Here is a 25,852-nt window from a genome sequence, read left to right as displayed (position 1 = left end):
ATGGCTCCTGTTATCTGGGGAGGCGGGGAAGGGAGAGGAGGGCAACCAATAGGGATGAGGCAGATGGAGGAGTCTAAGAAAGAGGCAAGATGGCTCATTTCGTAGAGGCATTTGCTCCCAAGCCTGCTAACCTGGGCGTGATAATCAGGACCCACGTGGTAGAAGAAAAGAACTAATTGCCACACCGTAACACACCCGCAACCCGCCTCCCCCCCCCCAAACAATTAAACAGATAAGTAAATAAAGAATTTAAAGGGTCAAGGATAAGCAATCATGCAGGGTCCCTGGGAATGGAACCGCTCAGGGAGTGGTGTTTAATTTTTAAGGAAAACTCCAGGCCTTGATATATGCCCCAGGTTTGGCTTCTTAGTCTCCCTTCCGCTGTACCCTAGTACCGGTGGGCCCTGGATAGGGCAGGCCCAGCGTAGGGTAAAAGGCCTCTGGGAGTGTGGGACCGGGGCCCAGCCTGTGCAGATGTGGATACATCAGGCTCAACTCTGCAGGGCCATAGCGGATGGTGCCTGGTGTGCACAGGCCTCGCACCACCGGTGGCAGGAAGCCTGCATGAAGGAGGGCAGGCGAGGGGTCCCCGGGAGTTGTTAGGCCCCACGGCAGTACTGGATCATGCTTCAGGGCCCCTGCCCGGATGACGGAAGTGAATTCTGGCCGAGGTGGGGCTGGAGGGTCTGAGAGTTCCTCCTCTCCACTGTCCTCTGAGCCTCTAGCTTCCTTCGGACCAGGCTCCACTTTGATGCATTTGCCTCTGGCCTGAGGGTCCTTGTCCTTGTCCTGGTCCACTGGGACAGCCTGCTTCGGGTCAACTGGAGGCTCTTCCTCTAAAGAAGATAATTTATTTTTATTCTTTGCAGAGCTCTACTACTGAGCCACACCCCAGCCCCTCACTGGGGGATTCTAGGCAGGAGCTCTGCCACTGAGCCACGCCCCCAGCCCCTCACTGGGGGATTCTAGGTAGGGGCTCTACCACTAAACCAAGTCCCTTAGTCCCCCGATGATGGATTCTCCCCAGACCTCCTACTGTTGAAGCAGATTCTAAGCGTTCTTTGAGTGTGTGTGGAGAAGGGACATCAACATTGGTGGTCTTCTATTACTATTGTTATTATTAATGTATGTGTATGATGGGGATAGCATAGATGCCACCATGCAGGTTTTGTCCAGGTAAGAGGACAACTCTGTAAAGTTAGTTTTGAGACAGGGTTTCTCTGTGTAGTCCTGGCTGTCCTGGAACTTGCTCTGTAGACAGGCTGGCTTTGAACCCACAGAGATCTGCCTACCTTTGCCTCCTAGTGCTGGGATTAGATGTGAGTGAGACCCTCCCTCCCTCCCTGGCCCAAACTCAGTTCTTTATGCATTAACACACTAAGCATTGTACCCATTGGTTCATACCTCTTTACTGTTCACATAGTCTCAATAAGTTGTCCAGGCTAACCTTGAACTCTGCATCTCAGCCTCCCCAGTAGCTGGCATTATAGTCCTTCACCATCACTCCAACCCTGAAGGAGGCTTCTCAAGGAATGTGTGTATCCCCAGCCCTTGATCTTGCAGTGTAAGCACAGTGTAGCAGGCCTGCAGTTCGAAACCCCAGTGTGTTTCCCCCCTTAGGCACATGGCTGGACCAAGAGTTATTTGTTTATCACAAGTGAAGGGAGGAACCTCAGGTGCCCCCTACAGCATAGCTGAGACCCATTCATCCTGCTATGCCACTGGACTGAGAAGTCCTAGCTAGCCCTGTGCAGATTATAGAACTCTCCAGAACCCTCTCCCCATAGCCCTAGAACTTTAAATAGTTCTTGACATGTCTCATCTGTGTTGTCCCTAGAGACAGCCAATGTCCACCTGTTGCTACTATTGGAAATCTCATGGGAAAATTTGAGGATTAAGACATTTAATTTTGAGGCAGGCTGGGGGTTTGGTTCTTTTTTTTTTTCAAGACAGGGTTTCTCTGTGTGTCCCTGGCCATCCCGAAATTCAGAGCCCTACCTGCTCCTGCCTCACGAATGCTGGGATTAAAGGTGTGCGCCATCACACACTACTTCATTGTGTTGTTTTGAGGCAAGGTCTCCTCATTGTGTAGCCCTGGCTAGCCTGGAACTCATTATGTAGACCAGACTGACCTAAAACTTACAGAGATCCACCTGCCTCTGCCTCTGAGTGCTGGGATTAAAAGTGCACCACCTCACATGCCCCCCCTTTAATTTTTAGAGAACTATTATTTAAATTTTCTTAGATTTATTTCATGTGTTTGAGTGCTTTGTCTGCATGTGTGTCTGTTGCCTCTGGAGGCCAGACGCAATGTCCTTATTATCTCATGATAAGATCCCCTGGAACTGGAGTTACAGACGGTTGTGAGCTGCTGACGCATGGGTGCTGGGAATTGAACCCTGGTCCTCTGCAAGAGCAGTCAGTGCTCCTATTTGCTGAGCCATCTTCTCCGCCCTATTTAGACTTATTTTATTTTACTTGTATGGATGTTTTACATACATGTATATATGTGCATCACATGAATGCCTGGTGCCCACAGACTCAAAAGGGGACATCAAGTCCCTTAGAACCGGAATTGTGTGTAGCTTTGAGCTCTGTGGGTGCTGAGGATCAAACCTGACTCCTCTGCAAGAAATGCTCCTTTTTTGTTTGTTAAGACAGGCTTTCCCTGTGTAGCCCTGGCTGTCCTGGAACTCGCTCTGTAGACCAGGCTGGCCCTGAACTCACAGAGATCTGCCTGCCTCTGCCTCCTGAGTTCTGGGACTGAAAGTGTGCACCACCACTGCCCAGCCAGCAAGTGCTCTTAACCTCTGAGCCATGCCTCTAGCCCCTTCACTTTGCATTTTAAAACAGACTTTCTCATTCAACCTTGAGTTTGCCAATCCAGCGACTTTCTGCTGTACCTGGCCAGTACTGGGATGCAGAAGTGTGTTTCTGCACCTGGCTTTTCTTTATGAGGAACTAAACTCACACGGTTAAATCTTTCAGGCAAGCACTTTACCTATTGGGGTCATCTCTCCTGCCCCAAGGACGCTGAACTTTAGTGCTAATGTAAATAGCCACATATGTTGAATGGCTTCCATAATGCAGTCTTAGGTCCCTTAGTCTCTCATGGGTACAGAGGTGGGAAGGGGTTAGCTTACCTGTGGGCTCCGGGCCTGGGCTGGGTTGATCCTTATGAGATGCCATGGCTGGAAGCTGGAAGGCATCCAGGGGTGTTTGGCCCTCTTCAGCTTGGCTGGGGACAAGATGATAGCATTGAAAACCAGAGGTCTTGAGACAGCATTGAGTATAGGCATCCTCAGCATGGAATTTGCCAGTACTACCCTGAGGCACTTACAAGTTTCTAACAGACCTATTAACTCCATGTTGATTGCTCGCGCGTGCACACACACACACACACACACACACACACACACACACAGAGTCAATTAAACCCAGAGTCTCCAATGTGCTAGGCAGGCCTTTTACACTGAGCCATACCCCCAGCCCCTCACTGGGGGATTCTAGGCAGGGGCTCCACCACTGAGCCACACCCCAGCCCCTCACTGGGGGATTCTAGGCAGGGGCTCTACCACTGAGCCACGCCCCAGCCCCTCACTGGGGGATTCTAGGCAGGGGCTCCACCACTGAGCCACGCCCCCAGCCCCTCACTGGGGGATTCTAGGCAGGGGCTATACTGTTGAACACTCTATTGAGACAGAATCTCTCCAAGTTTCCAACGCTGGCCTTGAACTTTCAGTTTCTCTGCATCAGTCCTTCCAGTGGCTGGGATTAGAGGATCAAACCCAGCTCCAAAATATATTCTGAGTCACCTGAGTTTTCCCTCCTACGGGCAAATCTATACCACTGTCAGCCACTTGGTATTACCTGGGGGTCCTTTAAGTATGCCATGTTCATCCTAGTATCTTCCTTCTAAATATCCTGTTCTCTTCTAGGATCCAGAGGGGCAGATGGATCCAACCCTCCTCTTTTAGCTTTTTTTTTTTTTTTTTTGAGACAGGGTTTCTCTGTGTAGCCCTGGCTGTCCCAGAACTCACTCTGTAGACCAGGCTGGCCTTGAACTCACAGAGATCTGCCTGCCTCCCGAGTGCTGGGATTAAAGGCATGCTCCAGCACCACCCGGCTTCCTAGCATTTCTTAAACCATGTCCCAGCCTCCTCTTCTCTTGCTCTCCAATTTCTCTGTTTCCCCACTCAGTTCCCAGCGGGAAGAAGGTTTTTTTCCAGAAATGAAGATCTGCCTGTGATTCCCCCTCCAGACACAAAACCTTCGATATCTTCGCAGTGCCCCCAAGACAAAATGTCCTGCTGCCATTCACACAGCCCGCTTTCTCCCGACCCTGTTCCAGCCCCATACACTCTCTTTCCTTCCCTGGGCAGGTAGGGCTGTAGAGCCCAGGCTTCATCTGCTCCGTGCCCTCCACGGCAATGCACCGCTCTGGCTACCCAATGCCCTAGAGTCAAACCCACACCGTCAGCCTGCGGTAGAGCACTGTGAGCCTCCTCCCCCTGCCTGCATCACAGGGGTCTCCTTCCAACAGTGACTCCTTTCCGCGTCCACCAAGGGAGGCCATTTCATGCCTACAGAGCCCTCCCTTGAGGGCCCTGGCTGGGATGGGGAGCGGCTGCCGCTAAGGGCCACCTCTCACCTTAGCACGTGACTGACCCACAGCACGTGATGCTCCCCGGCACTCTTCCCGTTCCCGGCCACAGTGGCCACAGATTGCAGCCACACGAAGCCCCCCGCACGCTGCAGCCAACGGTAGTAACCAGTCACCACCTGACCTTTGTCCAGCACTGGATCCATCCCAAGGGAGCAGAGAGCCCAGAGGGGTAGGGAGGGTGGGGAGGGCCAAGGCAGACGGGCAGGAGACAGGCAGAGGCAGCAAGAGTGGGAAGAATCGAGAAAGACAGAGAAAGGTACAGAGAAAGTCAGAGACCCGGAGGTACCCCAGCATCGGTCAGAGACCCCCCTCATACCCCACTTACTGCCCCGCCCTCATGAACCATTGCTCAAGCTCTTTGATGTTTTTCTATCCAAACAGAGCCCCCAGGAGCTGCAGTACAACTAGAGACTGTGGTTAGCCCTGAAGAAGGACTTCCAGGGAACAGAGGGGGGAGGCATCCAGGCCTTTGGGGTGGTAGGTGGGCAGGGAGAGGGTATGGAAGTGTGTCTCACGGTCCAGATGGCTTTGACGGATCCTGGTTGCGTCCTGTCCATGGACAAACTGGTAGCAGCTGCGTCCGACCAGCTCCGAGGGTCCCATGTCCATATGGTCGCTAACTCTGGAGGAGACAGAAAAAACAGAGGGGGAAAGGAGTTGGAGACACTGCGTGGTGTGGGAGCCGGCAGAGCTGGCTGGCTCCAGCGTCTTCCAGGGTCTACGCCCTTGCAGTCTCGGTTTCCCTCTGTAAAATGGGCACAGTGACAACAGTGTGGGTGAAGGAAAGGGCAAGTGATGGGAAGCCAGAGGAGCCAGCCCCACTCTCCCTTCTCCCATGATTCCCCACTGCCCCGGCCCGAAGACCCGGGCTTGACGGATTCCAACGCATCCCCGAGTATTTCCAATGAGCCCACCTGCCCTCCCACCCCTACCCCGGTACCTGCTCTCACAAGCTAGGATGGTGAGGCCCAGGCTGAGGCGGAAGACAATCATATGTCCGTGCAGAGGCAGCTCAGCCAGCGGGGCTGGGGGCAGCGTGTGTCCAAGCGCCACCAGACCCAGGGCTCGGGACCTCAGGCGCCCTGTTATGTGAATGACCTGTGGAAGGCGGTGGTCGTTGGAAGGGGTCTTGTAGGGCCCTTGAGACCACGGGCTTAGCTGGAGATGGCAAGGCAGGATCAGCAGTGATGGGGGTAGCTGGGGAAGCCCCGGGTGGGACTGCTGAGGCAGGAGGATCACAGCCAAGCAAGGCACTGCTCAGTTCCACCCGATAACCACAGGTCCCTTGGCACAGGGGAGGCCTTCAGTGCCTCCTTGCATAACCTGGCATACACAAGGGAGAGAGACAGCGCCTACCCACCTTGTAACCTGAGGCTTTGACGTTCAGGCCCCTCTTGGTAAGGGTGGACTTCATGCGGACGAAGAAGGAACGCTCCTGGACCCGGAAGGCAGGGGATGCCTCAGAGGGGCTGGTTTCTGGGGGGCGGGACAGGAGGGGACCACTGTAGAGTTTTGATGGCTCGTGTCAGCTGCAAACCAGCCTCACAGTGTGCTGGTACAGAGGCCACCAGACTCTCAGACACATCTAATGGCTGCACAGGCACACTGATAAAATAATCTCCCTTCCTCCACAGCACAGCCAGGTTTCAGGTCGCATGAGCCCTTTTCTGCTCAGAGTCCACCATAGTTAACTAGGGCCTTGAAAAAAAGGCATCTCTCAGTTCTATCCCCAGGGTATCAGGTCTGACCCCAGGCTGGAGCAGCCACCTGCTCTGGCTGTCTGACCAGTTGTCCCCACCTGGGGACAGGCTAGTGTCCCTCCTCGATTGGATTGTGAACCTAGGGAAGATAGACTAGGGCTGTTGTGGTCATAGCTATGTCCCTTGTCACAGACTAGAGATATATAAGGAACGGGGGAACAAAAGCCAACTCTCTCTCCCTCCCTCTCTCTCTCTCTCTCTCTCTATATATATATATATATATATATATGTGTGTGTGTGTGTGTGTGTGTGTGTGTGTGTGTGTTTTTCAAGACAGGGTTTCTCTCTGTGGCCCTGGCTGTCCTGGAACTGGCTGTGTAGACCAGGCTGGCCTTGAACTCATAGACCTCCTCCTGCCTCTGCCTGCTAAGTGCTGGGATCAAAGGCTAGCACCACCACAGCTTAGCTAAAACACCAACTCTTCAAAGAAAAAAATTAACACTTGCTAGTCCAGAGTAAGTATAAACAACCCCTACATTTTGCTCTTATAAAAATATTCACACTCAGCCAAGTGGTGCTGGCTCAAGCCTTTTATCCCAGCACTCGGGAGGCAGAGGCAGGCAGATCTCTGTGAGTTCGAGACCAGCCTGGTCTACAAGAGTTAGTTCCAGGACAGCCTCCAAAGCCACAAAGAAACCCTGTCTAGAAACCCCCCCCAAATAAAATTTTAAAAAAATATTCACACCCACGTGACACTTTCTTCAAACTCAGAGAACCTACCCAGGTCCTCTAGGTAACCAGGCCTATGGTTCTTCACTTTCCTAGCGCTGTGACCCTTTAATACAGTTCCTCATGGTATGGTGACCCCCAACCATAAAATTATTGTCCTTGCTTCTTGATAACTGTAATTTTGCTACAGTTATGAATTGTCACGTAAACATCTGTGTTTCCTGATGGTTTAAGCCAGCCCTGTGAAACGGTCATTTAACAATCCTCCCAGAAAGGGATTGCAGCCCTCAGGTTGAGAACCTCTGGCCTATGCAGACAGCGTCCTGGGCAAGGCATGAACATATCCAGCCCCCACAAACCCAGGGGTCCAGACAGCCCAGCAGCAGTCAGTCTTTCCAGGCCACAGGCCAGGCAAGCCCCCCCTAGAGCATGAGTGACCCCTGTCACATAGCCTGAGGCTGGTATTTCACTGTCCTACCTCTGTGCCATATTAATTAAGCCTGATCCCTTGGGTGTGGTTTCTCCCTCCCAGAAGAAACTTTAAAGTACTGCTTTGCTCTCCTACCTCATCCTGAAACAGCTTCAGAATCGCTATCCTCCTCACCCCAAATTTGGCCAATGTGAAAAAAAACAAAAACAAACAAACAAACAAAAAAAACCCCCAAAACCGTTTCCTGCCAGGCACATGCCTGTAGTCCCAGCATTCAGGAGGCAGAAGTAGATGGATCTCTGTGAGTTCCAGGCCAGACTGGTCTACAGAGTGAGTTCCAGGACAGCCAGGGCTGTTACACAGAGAAACCCTATCTCGATAAACAAACAAACAAACAAAAACAAAACAAAAAAAAACAAAGAGAAAAAAGAAAACCCTTTTCCTGAAACAATGATGGTATCTTCCTGTCTCTCCTGAGGACCCCACATTTGTCAATAACCTCTATTAGTCCCCAGCCCCAGCATATAACAGACCTCCAAGCTTTAGGTTGTTAACAAAACCCAGTACAGTAACCCTCACAGGTCCCCAACACTTCCAAGCTAAAGTGAGTTTATGGGTGATGTCCATTCAACCTTCTGTCTGTCATGAAAGTGGAAATTTCTACCCAAGGAAGGAACTAGGTACTTTGCTGGCAAGACGGCTCAGTAGGTAAATATTCTTGCTGACTTGTATGATACTTGGGGCCCAGATAGTGGAGGGAGAAAACCAGCTCCTGAAGGCTGTTCGTGTGCACTCACGCAGACGGGGGTGGTGGTGTCAGGAACATAAATCCTGGGCTGGAATAGCTGTGTGACTTGGGGCAGTTAATTTGACCTCTGTGATGTGCCTGGGTTTTAGAGGCCATCCCTCCTGGCTTGTGGAGATGGGGTTAGGACCCAATGCATTTTTTTAAACACACAGGAGAAAAAAAAGTCTTATTCCCACCTCCAACCAGCAAGCTCAAATCTTTGTGCATCTTGGTCATTTTGGGGGGACCAAGAAAGTTTAGGCTGCCTAGTGCCGCAAGTGGGCTTAATCCGTTTTACAAAGTCTTGCTTTGTAGTATATTAAGCAAAAATGCCAGGATCTACCCTCAGGCTTCATGTATTGGCAAGGAGAAGGTTCCTGGAAATTACCAATTTCGGGGGTGTCCACCAGCGAGGAGGAAGATGAGGAGGAGGAAGAGGATGACATGGAAGGCGGCGTTGCGGGCCCCGGGGTCGCAGCCCGCAGTCCCAGTTGCTCCAATACCTCTGAGTGGTCCCCGGGATGGATGTAGTCGAAGACGCTGCTGCCGGTCAGCTCCACCTATCGGAGATGGAGGAGAATGCAGGCGCGCGTGAGCGCAATAGCCTGCTCGCCCTCAGGTTCACTTCACACTCGCCCTGTGTTTTTCTCTAGAAGTTTCCCGCTTTTTTTTTTTTTTTTTTTAAATTAAGGAGGGAGGAAGGGAAGGAGGGCTTTTGTTGTTTTGAGACAGGGTCTCACTCTGTAGCTCTGGCTCTCCTGGAATTCATTATGTAGACTGCCTTGACCTCAAATTTAGAGATCCGCCTGCCTCTACCTCTGGAGGTCTGGGATTAAAGGCGTGTCCTGCTACTCATGGCTCTTTTTGTTTTGTTTTTAGACGAGAGATTTGCTAGGTAGCCCAGGCTGGCCTCAGACTTGTGGCGATCCTCCTGCCTCAGCCTCCTGGGAGGCTGGGAATTACAAATACATGGCATCAAGCTCGGCAGTTTTTAACTCATCATTTAATGAGTTTGAACCTCTGAGATCTCATAGGAATCCCCCCTTCCTCCACTCCCTTTAGTGCCTCCTCTAGCTTTCCCCCGCTGATCGTCTGACCTTCCCGTCCCTTTTAAAGCTTCTGGCCATTGCAGTTCTTACTCAGAAGCCCACCATGCCCATCCCAATGTCCGTCTGCTTGGGGTGTGTGACCTGACCTCCCTCTAGCCTTCATCTCTCTGTAGACCCCCCCCCCCGCCCTGCCGCCGCTTATCTCTTCTACTTTTTCACACACGAAGCCTTGTCCAAAGTCCCCTCCTCTGGAGGAGTGCTTTTTTTTTTTTTTTTTTTTTTTTTTTTTTTCAAGACAGGGTTTCTCTGTGCAGCCCTGGCTGTCCTGGGACTCGCTCTGTAAACCAGGCTGGCCTTGAACTCAAAGATCCATCAGCCTGTGCCTCCTGAGTGCTGGGATCAAAAGTGTGTGCCACCACTGCCCCGCAGGAGTGTTATTATTATTATTATTTTTGAAACAGTGTTTTATGTAGCCTAAAGTGGCCTAGAATTTCTAATTCTCCTGCGTTCACCTCCCGGATGCTATAATTTATTGTAGAGGTTTATGCCTCAATACCATCCCCTGTAAAGAAAGAGTCTAATCTAGGGCTTTGTGAATGCCAGACAGGCATTCTATCAACCAGGCTACAAATCCTGCCCCAGCTACAGTGGACTGAATCTCAGGACCTTTGGAATGCTACACAAGCAATATACCTTTGAGTCACACCGCCAGTGAGCCCAGCCCCTCATTGGAGAAGACTCTAGGCAAGCACTGCGCCACAGAACTACATCTCCAGACCAATTTCTAATTTTGAGACAAGGTCCTAGGAAGCGCTCTGTCTGGCTGTGAACTTGTGGTCCTGCCCAAGTCCCTCCAGCATGTATGTGTCGGGGTTTGTGGGGTTTCAAGGAAGGCTGTCTTTCATGTTGGGGTCAGTGATACCAGCAGAGAGCAAGGGTATGCATAAGCCAGGCCCAGTGTGGGTGGGGGCTCTTACCTGTGAGAGACCCAGGTAGATGGACACTGTCTCTGAGATGTAGAGGAATTTTCCTTCCTGGTTCAGGGCGAACACGAAGCCATCCAGGGACTAGAATAGAGAGAAACGGAGCGGCTGTAGGAAGGGCCTCCGGCTTCTGAAATCTAGGTCTCCGGCTTGAGATGCGGGACTTCCCTGGCCACGGGGGAAGGGACAGGAACAAGGGACCTTCGTCCCAGCTCTCCACAGAGGGCACTCAGGAAAATGGATGCTATTCCCACAGCGACCACCGGGTGGCAGCACGGAGCAGCGGGCTAGGACGGGACCTCACCTGAAGGATGTGTCCACCCAGGTGTTGTTCGAAGACTTCAGAGACCAGAGCCACAGGGCCTCGGCGGCCTGGGGCTGGGGACAGAGGGAAGAGGAAACTCAGGGCCGGCCTGTGAGTCTGGCTCACTGCGTTCTGGGCAGCTGTTAGGAGCCCAGTCCGTCTTAAAACACCCAGCACCATAGAGGACCAGTACACAGGTGTCTGTTCCCTATGGGGCAGAGGTGGCTGGGACAGACAGACCAAGACTGAGTGACAGACCGTGAAGGGAGGGGTGTTTTTCACCCTTCCCCTCGACAGGGTTTCTCTGTGTATAGTCTGTCCTGGAACTCTCTGTATAGACCAGTCTGGCCTCAAACTTTACCTGCCTCTGCCTCCCGAGTGCTGGGATTTAAGGCATGTGCCACCAATGCCTTGTCATTCTTTTATTCACCAAAAAGGCCCTTGAGTACTGCTATTCTCAGGTCCTGTTCTGTACAGGTAGTGCTGGTGACACAGAAGTTACCAGAAAACCGCAGACCTGACTAAGCCAAGGCTACTGGCCTGGTGGTGAAGGCCCACAAAGCTAACTACCTGGTGGGCTGAGGCAGGAGATTTAAGAACTCAAGGCCTGTCTGGGCTACATAATGAGATCTTGAATCTTACCTTAAAAACTAAAAACTAACAGCATAGCTCAGTGATAAAGCACCTGGCTAGAATCCCCCAGTGAAGGGCTGGGGTGTGGCTCAGTGGGGAGCCCCTGCCTAGAATCCCCCAGTGAGGGGCTGGGGGCGTGGCTCAGTGGTAGAGTGCTTGCCTGTCATTCACATGCCCTTGAGTTCAATCCTCTGCACTAAAAAAACAACAACATAAGACAAAGAAAAACAAAAGAATGGTTAGAAAAAAATTGGATTGTCTTACACTTCAGGGTGGAATGTAAACTAGATAAATAAATATAATGTGAGCCTCTGGCAATCCCTCCACAACCCAATGAACTGCAAATAAGTATGGTGAGGAGTGCTGTACCCACACAAAGAGAGCAGCACAACCCCACCCCCCAAATGTCCATCCTCCAAGGGATGGATAAGCAAATGCGGTACATTTTTCAGAGGAATATTATCTAACCAGGAAGAAGGTTGAAGCTTTGGTACCTGATGCAAGGTTTTGAATCCCAAAACTATGTCTGAAAGCAAACAGGCACAAAACATCACACAGTGTTTTTCATCCGTTGTCTACGGAGTGTCCAGAACCCATGACCACAGAAAGCAGGCCTGTGGTTGGCAGCACTGGGGAGAGATGGCTGCTCCATGACTGTGGGAATCCTTTGGGAGTGAGGGAAATGATCGGACACAGGTGTTGACGGCCCTTGCAACACTGTAGCTTCAGTAAATGGTGGTGATTTTGATACTCTAAAACTGCCTTGTCTACACAGCAAGTTTCAGACCAGCCAGAGCACAGATTGTGACCCAGGCTGAAGAAATAGTGTGAGTGTGTATGTAAGAGTGTGTGTGTGTGTATGTGTGTGAGTACAGAGTGTGACCAAGCCTAAAAAATAGTGTGTGTGTATGAATGTATGTGTATATGTGAGTGTGTATGTGCATGTGTGTGTGAATGTGTGTGTGAATGAGTATGTGTGAGTGTGACTGTGTATGTGTGTGAGTGTGAATACAGAGTATGACCAAACCTAAAAAAATAGTGTGTGTATGTGTATGAATGTATGTGTATATGTGAGTGTGTATGTGTATGTGTGTGTGAGGAGAGTGTGACCAAGCCTAAAAAAGCACGTGTGTGTATGTGTGAGTGTGCACAAGAGTGTGTGTGTGTGCAGAGATGGTTCAATGGGTAAGAGCACTCACTTCAGCTCTTGCTGAAGTTACATTCCACAGTGGCTCACAACCCTGTCACTGCAGTCTCGGGGAATCCGATGTCCTCTTCTGGCTGGCCTCTGTGGGCATTGCACACATGTAGTACACACATACATGCAGGTAAAACACCCACACATGTAGAAATCAATCAATAAACTTTTCAAAGATTGTTGAAATGGTTTAGTGGATAAAGGCATGAGCTGTCAAGTTTGTAGATCTGAGTGTGATACCCAGAATCAGTGTGAATAGTGAGACTTGGTTCTCACAAACTGTGACCTCCACATGTATATAGTATGTCTGCCTGCACACTTATGCACATATAATTAGCAACATAAATACAACAAAAGTTATTTTACCCTGAGTAAATTTTGCATAACATTTTTTAGTTTGTTTAAGATCAAGTCTCAATAAATAGCCCAGGTTTGCCCAAAATGTGTCATTCTTCTGTGTTAGCTTCTTGAGAACTAGACTGACAGGGATGCTCCTCCAGGCTGGACTACAGTATTTTTACTTTTTTTTTTTTTTTCAGTGCTGTACCTAAAGCCTTGTACATGTTAGGCAAATACACTTCCACTGAGCCACGCCCCCCCAGCCCCTCACTGGGGGATTCAGGGCAGGGGCTCTACCACTGAGCCACACCCCAGCCCCTCACTGGGGGATTCTAGGCAGGGGCTCCACCACTGAGCCACGCCCCCAGCCCCTCACTGGGGGATTCTAGGCAGGGGCTCTACCACTGAGCCACACCCCAGCCCCTCACGGGGGGGGGGGGATTCTAGGCAGGGGTGCTGCTGCTGAGTTACATCTCCTGCTGATGTTTTTATATACTATACCACGGCAGAAAAGAGGGTAGCTTTAGGAGATGTGTTGAGGAGATGAAGACATATACAAAGAGAAAGAGAAACTTAAAATTTCAGAGGGATATAAATTCCTCTAAGACATAGGCTGGATGGCACAGGCCCTAACCCTTAGTCAGAGAACCGGGATCCCAGACACCATCCAAAAGACTATTGCTGCAGAAGATGACACTCACTCCCCACACGAGGTAGGTCCAAGCACTCTGGGGACACTTCTGCTAAGCAGAGGACCTGGAGTCACTTGTCCCTCAGTTTCCTCAGTGGGTTTGCTGCAAAGGTTTCAGCTCCTGGGCTGCCAAGCATTTGGCTAGCATGATGGAGAAACAGATAGAGTAAATAAATAAAGGTGGCATCACTGCTGTCCCTAGGCAGGGACATGTTGGACATGTCATCCGTGCTCCCTAGGACTCCCCCAAGTCAGTCCTCCCTAGCCCAGGGACCGCCCCCCCATCTGACCCGTTCCTCCTGCTCCCTCCTCATCTGAATCTCCAGGAACAATAAGTGTTGGGGGTGATGGGGACCCCTCCCCTGAGACCCAAGCTCCAGGCAGCCCCGTGACAGGCAGGAACAATGCTGCCTGCTAATTGTGGCAATTTTCCCTTGTCATTTTTGCTAATTCCTTCATTTTCCCTCTCCGCGGATCAGCCCAGGTCAGACCAAGACGCTGCAATTAACAGCATTAATGGGCGCGCTGGGATGGGGCGCATGGGGGGGGAGTGCTTGGGGACCTGCTACCCCCGACCGGTGCACAAGGCCCTTCCCCTGTCACAAGGATCCCCAGGGTGTGCCAAGGATTGCTGACGGATGCCTTCATACCCCCATTTCTGCCTCCCCAAACGGATGGCTCTCCACTGGTCCTGCCCGCAGCCCCTTCCCTGTCCATCCCTCCATTCCACAGGTGTATCCCACTGCCCCTCCTGAAATCACTTATTCACTTAATAATTCTTCATTTAATGGACGTTTGCCAGCCGACACGGGGGTGATGGTAGAAGACGGATCATGGGGCGGGGAGAGGGGAGAAGGTTAGCTCAGAAGAGGAAGGACAGCTAAGACCCCTACCAAGTTTCAGGAGCTCCTCTCCCTTCCCTTCCCTTCCCTTCCCTCCTTCTTTCCTTCCTTTCTTTCTTGGAGACAGTTTCTCTGTGTAGCTTTGGAGTCTGTCCCGGGACTCGAACTCACAGAGATCCACCTATCTCTGCGTCCCCAGTGCTGGGATCAAAGTTGTGACATACCACCAGCTCATCTTTCCTCCCTCTCTCCCTTCCTCTTTTCTTCCTCCCTCCCTTCCTTTCACTTCCTTTCCTTTCCCTTCCCTTCCCATTCCTTTCTTCCCGTGTCATGTAGCCCAGGCTAGCCTGGAGCTCACTATGCATCCAAAAATGACCTTGAACCCCAGACCCTCCTGTACCCACTTCCTGGGCCCTAGGATTACAGACCTGCACTGTGCCTGGTTGGTGCAATGCTGGGGTGCGGAACCCAAAGCCTGCACCACCCCAGCTCCCCCTGCGCCCCCCAGTCCTGCCCTGCGAGCAGCCATTCTGTGTGCGGTTCTGAGAATGTCATCCATCATCCACTCTGCTCGTAAGATGGGTCTCGAGAGAGGGTGAAACGGGTTTTGCACATCAACTGTTTCCAGGGCCACAGCCAGGTATACAGTTGGTGACTAATACATCCCTGTAAAGAGTGCTAGGGTATGCTGGGCTGGAGTGGCGCACGCCTTTACTTCCAGCACTCAGGAGGCAGAGGCACTGGATCTCTGTGGACGCCAGGCCAGCCTGGTCTACAGAGCGAGTTCCAGGACAGCCTCCAAAGCTACAGAGAGAAACCCTGTCTGGGAAAAAAAAAAAAGGTGCTAGGGTATTGTGCCAGTCTAGATCACTCCTGGGAGTTTCTGGAGTCCTGTTCCCACCTACCTTCACCTCCTGGCTGTCCCTGACTCCTAAATTCATTCTCCCCTCGTCCCGTCCAGCCCTCGCTGATTTCTTTTGGATTTTGGCTGCCTCCAGTCCTGCCTGGCCCTTCTCACAGCTGGCCCCCTCCTTCCTTCAGGGCTCAGTTCAGTGGGCACACTCTCCTGAAATAGCATCCTAGCTGTGGAAGATCTCTCTCTCTCCCCGGAGAGATGGTTCAGCAACACAGATGGCTCTGTGGTTAAGAGCACTGGCTGCTCTTCAAGAGAACCCCAGGTTCAAGTCCCAGCACCCACATGGCAGCTTGCAACTGTCTGTAACTCAAGTTGCAGGGGATTGGATACCCTCACACTGACATACATGCAGGCAAAAACATCAATCAATGTACAACAGACAAAAATAAACCATCCAAAAACACATAGACAAACAAAAAGTTGGGCAGAGGAGGCACACGCCTTTAATCCCACACTCAGGAGGCAGAGGCAAACAAACCAACAAAAAAGCACATACTGCTCTTGCAAAGGACTCGGAGTTGGGTCCCCAGCGCCCAGGATGGCTCACAACCACCTGTAACTTCAGCTGTTGGGGATCCGATGCCCTCTGACCTCTTCCAGCAGCTGCACACACACACATACACACACACGCGCACACACACACACACACACACACACACACGGTGCACATAAACGTATGTAGGCACAAACACAGACTTTTTGTTTTGTTTTGTTGAGAGAGGGTTTCTCTGTGTAGCTCTAGCTGTTCACTTGCTGGCCTCTAACTCAGAGATCCACCTGTCTCTGCTTCCTGAGTGCTGGGATTAAAGGTGTGCACAACCATCCTGGAGATCATACACATTTTTAAAAAAACAAAAACTACTTTAAAAAATAATAAAAATAAGCCCAGGGTGGTAGCCCACATCTTTAATCCTTACAATCTACAGACAAGAGTTAGGCAGATCTCTGAGTTCAAGGCCACCTGGACAGTATAGGGAGTTCCAGGCCAGCCAGGGTTACTTAGTGAGACCTTGTCAATAACAACATCTGGTGAGATGTCTCAGCAGGTAAAGGCACTTGCCATTAAGTCTGACAACCTGAGTTTGTTCCCAGGGACCCACATGGTGGAGAGAACCCACACCAGCAAGCTGTCATTGTCTCTCCATATACGTGCAGAAGTGTGCATCCCTTACGTACATGAACACTGGATAAATAATTTAAAGAGACTTGGGAAGAGAAGGAGAAAGGAAAAGGGATGGTGCAGTGATTAGGAGCACTGGCTGCTTTTCCAGAGGACTCAGGTTCAATTCCCAGCATCCACATGGCAGCTCGCAACTGTCTAAAACACCAATTTCAGGGGATGTAGTGCCCTCTTGTGACCTCTGTTGGTGTAAAGAGAGACAAGCAGGCAAAACACCCATATACTGAAGACTAAGTCTTACTGGGCAGAGGCGGTGCACAACTTTATCTTTAGCAGTTGGGCTGCAGAGGCAGGGGCATCTCTGGGAGCTTGAGGCCAGCCTGGTCGACCAAGCAACTTCCAGGACAGGCGCCAAAGCTACAGAGAGACCCTGTCCTGGGGGGGGGGAGGAAGAGAGAGAGAGAGAGAGAGAGAGAGAGAGAGAGAGAGAGAGAGAGAGAGAGAGAGAAAATAAACCAACAGGTTCCCTCTGTGTGACTCTGGGCAAATACCTCCCTGGGCCTCAGTTTCCCAGGGCTATACAATGCAATCACAATGGGCATCCAGCCTAAGATGTCTTTAGAGAGTTAATTCGAGGGCAGATTGGCAGAGGCCTAGGGTTTTGGATTTTGTTGCCTTGAGTCAGGATGTTGAGCCACCCACACACAGCCGGGACCAGTTACTTCTCATGCACAGGTGGGCATTGCGGAAGTAGCCAGGACATGGCCAGGGCACTGTGACCAGAGTGAGCCCCTCTCCCTCGGAGCCTCCCAATGCCCCTGCAAGTATTGGGGGGCTGGACACCGTCAGGACTCTCTCAGCCCCCCCCTTCCCTCCCTGGGGCTCCAGGACAATAGACAAGATGTTTATCCCCCGCCGCGCACGTGTTGTTCGCCGGTAATGACAGTAATCAGCCTCTCTAATGCCGCATTCTCTCAACGCCAGTCAATTCGCCTAATTACCGCCTGGGAAGCCGGATTATTTAAATTTAAATGGTGATTTATTGCGGGGCTTAATCAATGCTATTTTCTCTCCCCCCTCCCTGGGCATTAGGGTAGGAAAGGAATAGGAACCCTCTCCAACCCCACCCTAAGGACACCCTATTATTCATTTGGGCAGGGCTTCTTCACCTGTGACCTCAGGTAACACCTATAAAACAGAATGATGAAAATCTAATACTTCTATGTATTAATAACCAAAGGTGGGAAGTAAGAAAAAAATGAGATATTTGTCTGTGTTGACATCTTACATAGTTCTAGATTTTTACACATTACAGATTATATTTTTTTTCTCTAGTGTATCACATGGGCATCTCCAAGGCAAAGACTTTCAGCTTCATCCCCCCCCCCCCTTTTATTAGTTAATTATCTCTTTTCTTTTTTTGAGACGGGAGCTCTTGTAGCCCAGGCTGACTTTAGGACTCACTATGAAGAACAGGCTGGATGCAAACCCACAGAGATCTGCCCGCCTTTGCTTCCCGAGTGCAGGCTCAAAGTGCCATCATACCTCACCTTATTTGTTTCTGGTCTGAGACAGAATCTCACTTTGTAGCCTAGGCTGGCCTCACAGTCATGGCGATCCTCCTGCTTCAACCTCAGAAGCACTGGGGGAAGAAACTATCAACGCCACACCCTGGCAGGGCAGAGGCTTTGGCAGAGTGTGTTTCCTGTTGGGTCCCGGGCACTCACAATGGCGTCTATCATCACACATGAGTTTGACTCAGTGAGTGACTAGGTGATACAGGCCACATTCTGAAGGCTGGCTTGCCCTTTCTGCAGGGAGTTCCAGGGGCCTGGTGGCTCTTCATTCTGGTCAGTCTGAGGCGGGGCCAATTATCCAGGACTGCAGAGCGAGGGGACTGAGGGCCGGGGATGGCCACACAGCTAACGCTGCCGAGGAGAACCTTTCTGGCCATCCTCTCTCGCGTCCTCCCTAGGCACAGGGTTGCCTCCTCAGCCCAAATGGGGAATTCAGCCCCCAGGGTCCCAGAGCCGCCTGGAACCCCACAGCCCCATGTTGGGAGATTTTTCCTTACTGGTTGAGTGGAGGCCTGGGGACAAGGGACTCTAAAGCTGGAGACTTCTTTTGTGACAGTAACGCTTCATCTCCCCTAACAAAATTAATAGCCTTTCCTGTGTGTGGCGGCAGACACCTGTATTCCCAGCACTGAGTGGATGGAGCAGGAGGATCGTAAATTCAGAGCTAGCCTCTAGTACATATCGAATCTGAGGCCAGGCCAGCATACAGGAGGCATTGTCTGACAGACAACAGCCGGGTCTGAGTCATGGTGTATATCTTTAATCCCAGCACCCTGGACGCAGAGGCAGGTGGATCTCTGTGAGCTGGAGGTCAGCCTGGTCTACATAGCAAGTCCCACGCTAGCCTGGGCTACATAGTAAGACAACAGTAATAATAACCCAGTGATCCGGATTGTTGCCAGGTTCTGACTGAGGCCAAATGTTTATAAAAATGTCAACTTTTGTCCCCTAGAGAGCCTAAGTCACCAGTTAGGAACTCACAAGGGTCTGGTGGACTCGACTCTCCAGGAGCCGGGCCAGGGCATTCTCAATCCTGTCCCCAAGGCTGGGGGGTGGGATGGCAGGGGAGGATTTGGCAGCATGCGCATGCGCACTCACCGAGGCCCGCCGGAGGCGCGACGGCCCTCAACCCCCAGGGCGGTGCCCCCAGCGCAGCGAAGCGACGCAGGCGGAGGTAAGTGACACTGAGACGCACGATGGACGCCTTGTCCAGTTGGCTGGAGATGGCACCGGGCAGAGGGAGCAGTTTGGCCAGCTCGAAGAACTCTAGATTTTCCTTCCCGCGCCGCCAGCGCGCCGCGTTGCGGGACTTCTCTTTGCGCTGCGCCTGCAGGCTGGGCGGGCGGCGTGGAGGAGGCTTCAGTGAGGGCCCCGGGCGCACGGTCCCCGCACTTCAGGAAGTGGGGCAGACCTGAGTGCCAATTCTACAGCCCTGCTGGCTTTAGGGGCAGTCTTTATTTATTTAATAATAACAACTATTATTGTTGTTACTATTATTATTATTATTATTATTATTATTATTATTATTATTATTATTATTATTGGGATTGAGCCCAGGGATTTCAGCCTCAGGCCTGTCTTATTATTTTTTTTTCTTTTCTTGTTGAGACTGGGGTCTCACGATGTAGACTAGGCTGGCCTTGAATTTACAGAGATTTGCTTGCCTCTGCCTCGGGAGTACCAAGACTAAGGGCATGCGCAACCACACCCGGCTCTTGTTTTTGCTTTTTGACACATGGTTATTTTGCCCAGGCTGGCCTTGAACTGGCGAGCCTCCTGCTTCAGTTTACAGAGAGTTGAGGTGTCAGGCCACTGGGCTCGGCTGAGGACAGAGCCTTCTTCGTCTGAGAACGTCCGGGGGTGGGGTGGGGTGTGAATTTGGAGCTGGGGGACTAAAAACCGAACTCCGGAACAGTCTAGGGTGACAAAGTCTAGGAGCAAGGTCAGGGCACTGACCTGAGTAAGAATTCTCACCCGGAAGGCTGTGAAGTCCCCCCCCCCCCCCGGCACACCTTCGGGGGAATGGCCATGGTCGGGGGCATTGGATTTGCTCACCAGGGTCCTGGCGGGGCCTTGACCATTAACCCGGGCAGGAAATCCCAGGGGACGCTGGCTCCACGGCCTCCCCCGCACTTGACTTCACCTCGGCCGCTGCTTCTGGGATAGGGGGTCGCCATCTCTGCGGGGACTGGAGAATTCAGGCGCGGAGTCTCAGGCGGGGCTCAGTCCCCTGGGAGAAGAATGTCTACGGAAAGTGAGTGCGTGCTGGACCCCGGGGGTCCAGCCAAGGAATGGCTTGGATGCGTGCCTCAGTTTCCCCTTCCTGGGAAGCCGCGGCTCCCACCCTGGCGCTCCGGGTGAGGACGTGCCCCGCCGCCGCCTCCCCCGCGCGGCCCGCCAGCGCGCCCGCCTCACGCCCGCGCCGGGCCGGCTCCCGCATACCAATGGGCGCACGCGGCGCGCATACGGATCGGACCGGCCCGCGCGCTGCGTGCCAAGCATGCCCAAGCTGCGCTCGGGGCGGGCGCCTCGCCAGGGCCCCGACGCTCCGGGCTCCATCCCCCCCCCCAAAGCTCCCAACACCCCAGGGACCCGTCCCCCAAAGCCACCCCCGGGGTCCCACTCCCCAGGTCTGCAGCTGCACTCATTTCCTAGCCTGGGCTAAGGAGGCAGGCAGGACAGAGGGACCCCACCCCAAATCCTGCCCAGAAAGCATTCGAGCCCCTGGATGGCGCCACCTGACCCGGTTGCTAAATATCTCCAACCCACAACTTCCTCCCTAAAGACCAGGGCATGAGACCCTGGCCCATGACACCGCTGGCCACTGTGATTCCAGGATGGACGCGACATTCGGGACCCAGGTGTTCTGGAATCCAGATCCCCTAAAAACAGGGACGTGTCCAAACTGGCTCTTCCCTCTTCAAGATTAGATGTCCAGGCCGCTCATGTCCCCGGCATTCAGGTGGCCCCCACGCCTCTCCAAAACGCGCTGACGTCTAGTGGCCTGAGCCTGTGTGGCTAGGACCCCAACAAACGCGCACCACTCTCTGGATCCCGCAGGTACAGTAGTCCAGAAGCAGTGGCCTCCAGGTCACCAGAGTCTCGACCCCGCGTTCCAGTAGGACCCAGGGGTCCTCATTCCCTCCCGCCAAGCCTTCAGGCGTCCCGCACACTCCCGACCGGGTTACCTGGTCGTGGGGTGGGCTCGGGGCGCGGCGTGGGGCCGGCCTGGTAGCGTGGAGGGGCTGCTCCATAGACCCTGGGCGAGCGGGCTAGGACTCCCGGCTCTCAGCGCCCACGGCGGCCTCGCAGACTTGGAGACCACGGACAGCGGCGACGAGGGGTGGTGCCTGTGTTGGCCCCGCCCAAGAGGCCCCGCCCAGCGCCGGTCGGCGCGCCTCTGCCTGCGGATAGTTCCCGTGTCCGGCTGGCCTGGTGTGTCCCAGTGGCCTCACCCCACGACCACATCAGGCAGGTCGAGTGTCCAGCCTCTCTGTCCTGGAGTCCCAGCACGATCCCCTCAGCAGCTCCTGGAGACTCCGAGGACAATCTGCACCATGATTGGGTAAGAGTGGACACTCAGACGTCAGTGTCCCTGCTAGAGATGTAAATCCAGAAGAAAATTCAAGGATGCCAGTCTCCACTCAGGGCACAGCTTGGCGGGCACCTCACCCTTCCCCACCCAGGTCTTAGTGTTAAGGGAACTCAACGGTCCAGGGTTCCCTAGGTCTTGTCTGTGTGGCTCCCCCTTGGGACTAGCACTCCAAACTGTGGGCGCCCAGGTTTATAAATGAGAACAGAGCCAGTGGAGTGTGTTGGCATTCATTTATTAATCCCAGGATTTGGGACAACGAGGCAGGGGGATTGCCCAAGTTGGAGGCAAGTCTGGGCTATGAAATGAGTTCCAGTCCAGTCTGGGATTCAGAGCGAGACCCTGTCTCAAACATTAAAATAAAATAAAATAGAATAAAGAGTAGCTGGGCTGGGTACTGCTCAGTGGGTAAAGCTTGCTTCGAAAGTTGAGGACCTGAGTTCAAATCCCCAGGATTCCCAATAAGTCAAAGGCAGTGGCCTACTTTTGCAATACTGGTGCTCCTGCAGGGCACAACAAGAGATCATCGGGAGTTGGGGGTGGCTAGCCTGGTCACACAGCAGAGGACTGTTTCAAACAAGGTAAGAAGGAAGGAACACAATATGGGATTGCCCTCTGACCTCTGCATGTCCTGGAACGGTGGCACACATGTGAACATGTGCGCGCGCGCGCACACACACACACATATGCACGTGCACACACACACGCGCGCACACACAAATGCACACACACACACACACACACACGCACACACACACACACACAGGGGCCCATGTAACCCAGGTTGGCCTTGAGCTCCTTTTTGTTTTGTTTTTTCAGACGGTTTCTCTGTAGCTTTGGCGCCTGTCCTGAAACTCACTCAGGAGACCAGGCTGACCTCAAACTCAGAGATCCACCTGTCTCTGCCTCCCAAGTATTGGGACTAAAGGTGTGCCACTATCGCCTGGTGAGCTCTTTTACTTATTTGTTTATTCATTCATTCATTCATTCATTCATTCATTCATTCATTCATTATGTATGCAGGATTCTGCCTGCAGGCCAGAAGAAGGCACCAGATCTCATTATGGATGGCTGTGAGCCACCATGTGTGTGCTGGGGAAGAGCAGCTGGTTCTCTTAACCACTGAGTCATCTCTCCAAGCCTAGCTTAATTCTATTTTGTGTGTAAGAGTGTTTTGCCAAGCCAGGAAGGGATGACACAAGACTCTAATCCCAGCACTTGGGAGGCAGAGGCAGGGAGATTTCCTGAGTCCATGGCCAGCCTGGTCTGCAGACAGAGTTCTAGGACAGCCAGGGTTACACAGAAAAAAACCCTTACTCAAAAACAAAATAAAACAACAGGGGGAAGCCGGGCTGTGGTGGCGCACGCCTTTAATCTCAGCACTGGGAGGCAGAGGCAGGTGGATCTCTGTTGACTTTGAGGCCAGCCTGGGCTACAGATCGAGTCCCAAGACAGGCTCCAAAGCTTCAGAGAAATGCTGTCTTGAAAAAACAAAAAAAAACCAAATAAACAGGAAAATACACAAAACATAGAGAAGCCCCTTGCTTGTCTGGGGGCCTGGGTCTTTACTGAACACCTCCTCTATGCTGTTGTGTTAAGCATCTTGCCTAGAGCGTGGTTCTACTCTGTGCTCCTCCCTCCCCGATTCTCCTCCTGTTTCTCACTTCTTAAAGCCTAACTCATATAAAATAAACAAATGCATTAATTAGTGGAAATGGAAGGGCTGTTGTGATCCCCCCACCAAGGGCCTTCTGTGTCCCACAGGCCATCCTACACTCTTAGCTCTGAACATTCCCCAGAACATCAGGTGCCCTATGGAGTTCCTGTCCTTGCTTCTTCCGAAGACGAACAGTGCTGTGGAAACGTAAGCCAAATAAACCCTTTCCTCTCCAAGTTGCTTTTGGTCATGGTGTTTCCACGCAGCAATAGAAACCCTAAGTAATATATCTAAAAGCACTTTGGCTGTGTGGCCCAAGGAAGGTGACATGCCAGCCTTAGGAGGCCACCCAAAGTCTCAGGTTACGCTGTATTGCTTGCTGTCATGAACACCATAACCAAAAGTACTTGAGATGTGTGTGTGTTGAACGGTCTCCCCCCCCACACACACCCCAGACAGGGTTTCTCTGTAGCGTTGGAGACTGTCCTGGAACTCACTCTGTAGACCAGGCTGGCTTTGAACTCAGAGATCTGCTGCCTCTGCCTCCAGAATGCTAGGACAAAAGGCATGTTCGGATAGTTTACCGTAAGTCAACTTGACACAAGCTAGAGTCATCTGAAAGAAGGGAACCTTAATTGAGAGGATTTCTCCATGGCACCCGACCATAGGACGTTTCTCAATTAATGATTGATGGGAAGGACACAGCCTACCGTGGCTGGTGTCATCCTGGATTCTGTAAGAAAGCAGGCTGAGCAAGCCTGTAGGAGCAAGCCAGTGAGCAGCTCCCTTCCGTGGCCTCTGCATCAGCTCCTGCCGGCGCAATCCTGCCTCGTTTGAGTTTCTGTCCTGTCAGTGATGAACAGCAGTGCTGAAGTGTGAAGTGTGAGCCAAAGAAACCCTCCCCCCCCCAGGTTACTTTGGTCATGGTGTTTCCTTCCGGCTATAGAAAGCCTAACTAAGCCAAGTTGGCACTATGGCTCAGGGTATCGCTGGGACAGGCCTGACACAGGTTGTTTTGCGGAGGATTGTGGAAGGGACTTTTGAACTTTGTGCAAGAAAAGCCGTTGAGGGCTGAGAGCAGTAATACAGGATCTTGAGAGATAGGATGGCCAAAGGGGGTGTAGAAGATGGTGGCGTGGCTTGCAAAGTTACAGAGGGAAATTTGACAACTCTACTGGAGTCAGGTGTGGTGGTACCCATTCACTCGGGAGGCAGAGGCAGGCGAATCTCTGAGTTCTTGGCCAGCCTGGTCTACAGAGAGAGTTCCAGACTACACAGTAGAACCCTTGTTGCTAGGGTTTCTTATCCTGCCAGGTCCCACAGCCCTCCTCAGCCACAAATGAACACACAGAGGCATGTATTGATTGTAAAAGTTGGCCGATGGCTAAGGCTTCTCACTGGCTAGCCCCGTCTTAATTATTAACCCATTTCTAGTAATCTATGTATTTCCACGTGGTCTTGGCTTACGGGAGAATGCCTGGATCTGTTACTCCTTTGGTGGCCTACATAGCGCCTCTCTCTGCCTACCTTTCCCAGAATTCTCCTCGTCTCCTTGTCCCGCCTATCTTCCTGCCTCTATTGGCCAGACAGTGTTTTATTCATCAACCAATAAGAGAAATCTATATACAGAAGGACATCCCCCATCAAACCCTGTCTCTAAAACAAAACAAAACCCAACTAACTAACTAGCTAGCTAGCTAACTAACTAAGCAGCTCATCCTAACACAGGGCTTCCCCGTGTCTTTGTAAGCTGCCATTTTCCTCTGCATCATCTCTGTCTCCTCTCTATCCTTAGGCAGTCCTCTGTCCCCTTCTGAGACAAATGCCCCTACCCCTCCCTTATTCCCTTCCCTCTGTTCTCATCCTTTATCTCTTGGTTTTGTCCCTTATTCCTTACCTCTGTTCCTCTGGGGCAAATAAATCTTTGTGCTGAGGGTGGAGGGCCCTGAGCCGATACTTGATACTTTTCCTTTCATGCGGTCCCAAGGACCCCCCATCTAATTTGAAAATAAGTTTTCCCACTGCCGGAGGTGTGTGTAGCTCAGTGGTTGAGAGCTTAACCAGCATGCATGAAGTCCTAGGTTCGATTCCCTATCTGGGAAAAAGTAAAATACATTCTCCCCATTATGTCTATCTGAACTTGTAAGTGGGATCCCCCGCCCCACACCAATAACTATGTGCTGCTGGGGATGGAATTTAAGGCCTCCTACATGATAGCCCACTCACTCTACCATTGAACAATATCTCCAGCCCCTCACTGGGGGATTCTAGGCAGGGGCTCTACCACTGAGCCACACCCCCAGCCCCTCACTGGGGGATTCTAGGCAGGGGCTCTACCACTGAGCCACCCCCCAGCCCCTCACTGGGGGATTCTAGGCAGGGGCTCTACCACTGAGCCATACCCCCCCAGCCCCTCAAGTGGCAGTCTAGGCAAACCTCTACAGTTGAGCTTTGCCACAGCCAACTCTCCTAGGTGGATTCCAGTCACACTAAGCCATACACACATAGCCTTGGCTGGCCTGGAACTCTCTATGCAGACCAGGCTGGCCTGAAGTCACAGAGATCGGCCTGCCTCTGCCTCCCGAGTGCTGGGGTTAAAGGGGTGCCTACCACCTCCCATCTTTCTATTTTGTTTCTGA

At 52.1% G+C, this 25,852-nt stretch overlaps 2 protein-coding genes across 2 annotated transcripts in view; one reads left to right on the top strand and one right to left on the bottom strand.

The window, feature by feature from the left end:
* Bbc3 (BCL2 binding component 3) overlaps nucleotides 1-25,852 on the top strand; it is a 256,886-nt gene that overhangs the window by 123,298 nt on the left and 107,736 nt on the right. The window lies entirely within an intron of this gene.
* On the bottom strand, nucleotides 344-20,217 carry Npas1 (neuronal PAS domain protein 1). Its single transcript, XM_051206934.1, has 11 exons — nucleotides 20,020-20,217; nucleotides 19,063-19,298; nucleotides 10,649-10,722; nucleotides 10,339-10,428; nucleotides 8,701-8,872; nucleotides 6,027-6,142; nucleotides 5,607-5,764; nucleotides 5,182-5,288; nucleotides 4,652-4,799; nucleotides 3,144-3,238; nucleotides 344-836 (listed from the first exon to the last, which is right to left on the bottom strand). The coding sequence occupies exons 1-11, from the start codon at nucleotides 20,139-20,141 to the stop codon at nucleotides 367-369; spliced, it is 1,788 nt and encodes a 595-aa protein (XP_051062891.1). The 5' UTR covers nucleotides 20,142-20,217; the 3' UTR covers nucleotides 344-366.

This window comes from Phodopus roborovskii, unplaced genomic scaffold (genome assembly GCF_943737965.1).
Source record: "Phodopus roborovskii unplaced genomic scaffold, PHOROB, whole genome shotgun sequence".
Lineage (NCBI taxonomy): Eukaryota > Metazoa > Chordata > Mammalia > Rodentia > Cricetidae > Phodopus > Phodopus roborovskii.
Note: the sequence above shows the minus strand (reverse complement) of the source record. Positions and strands in the feature narration are given on the sequence as shown.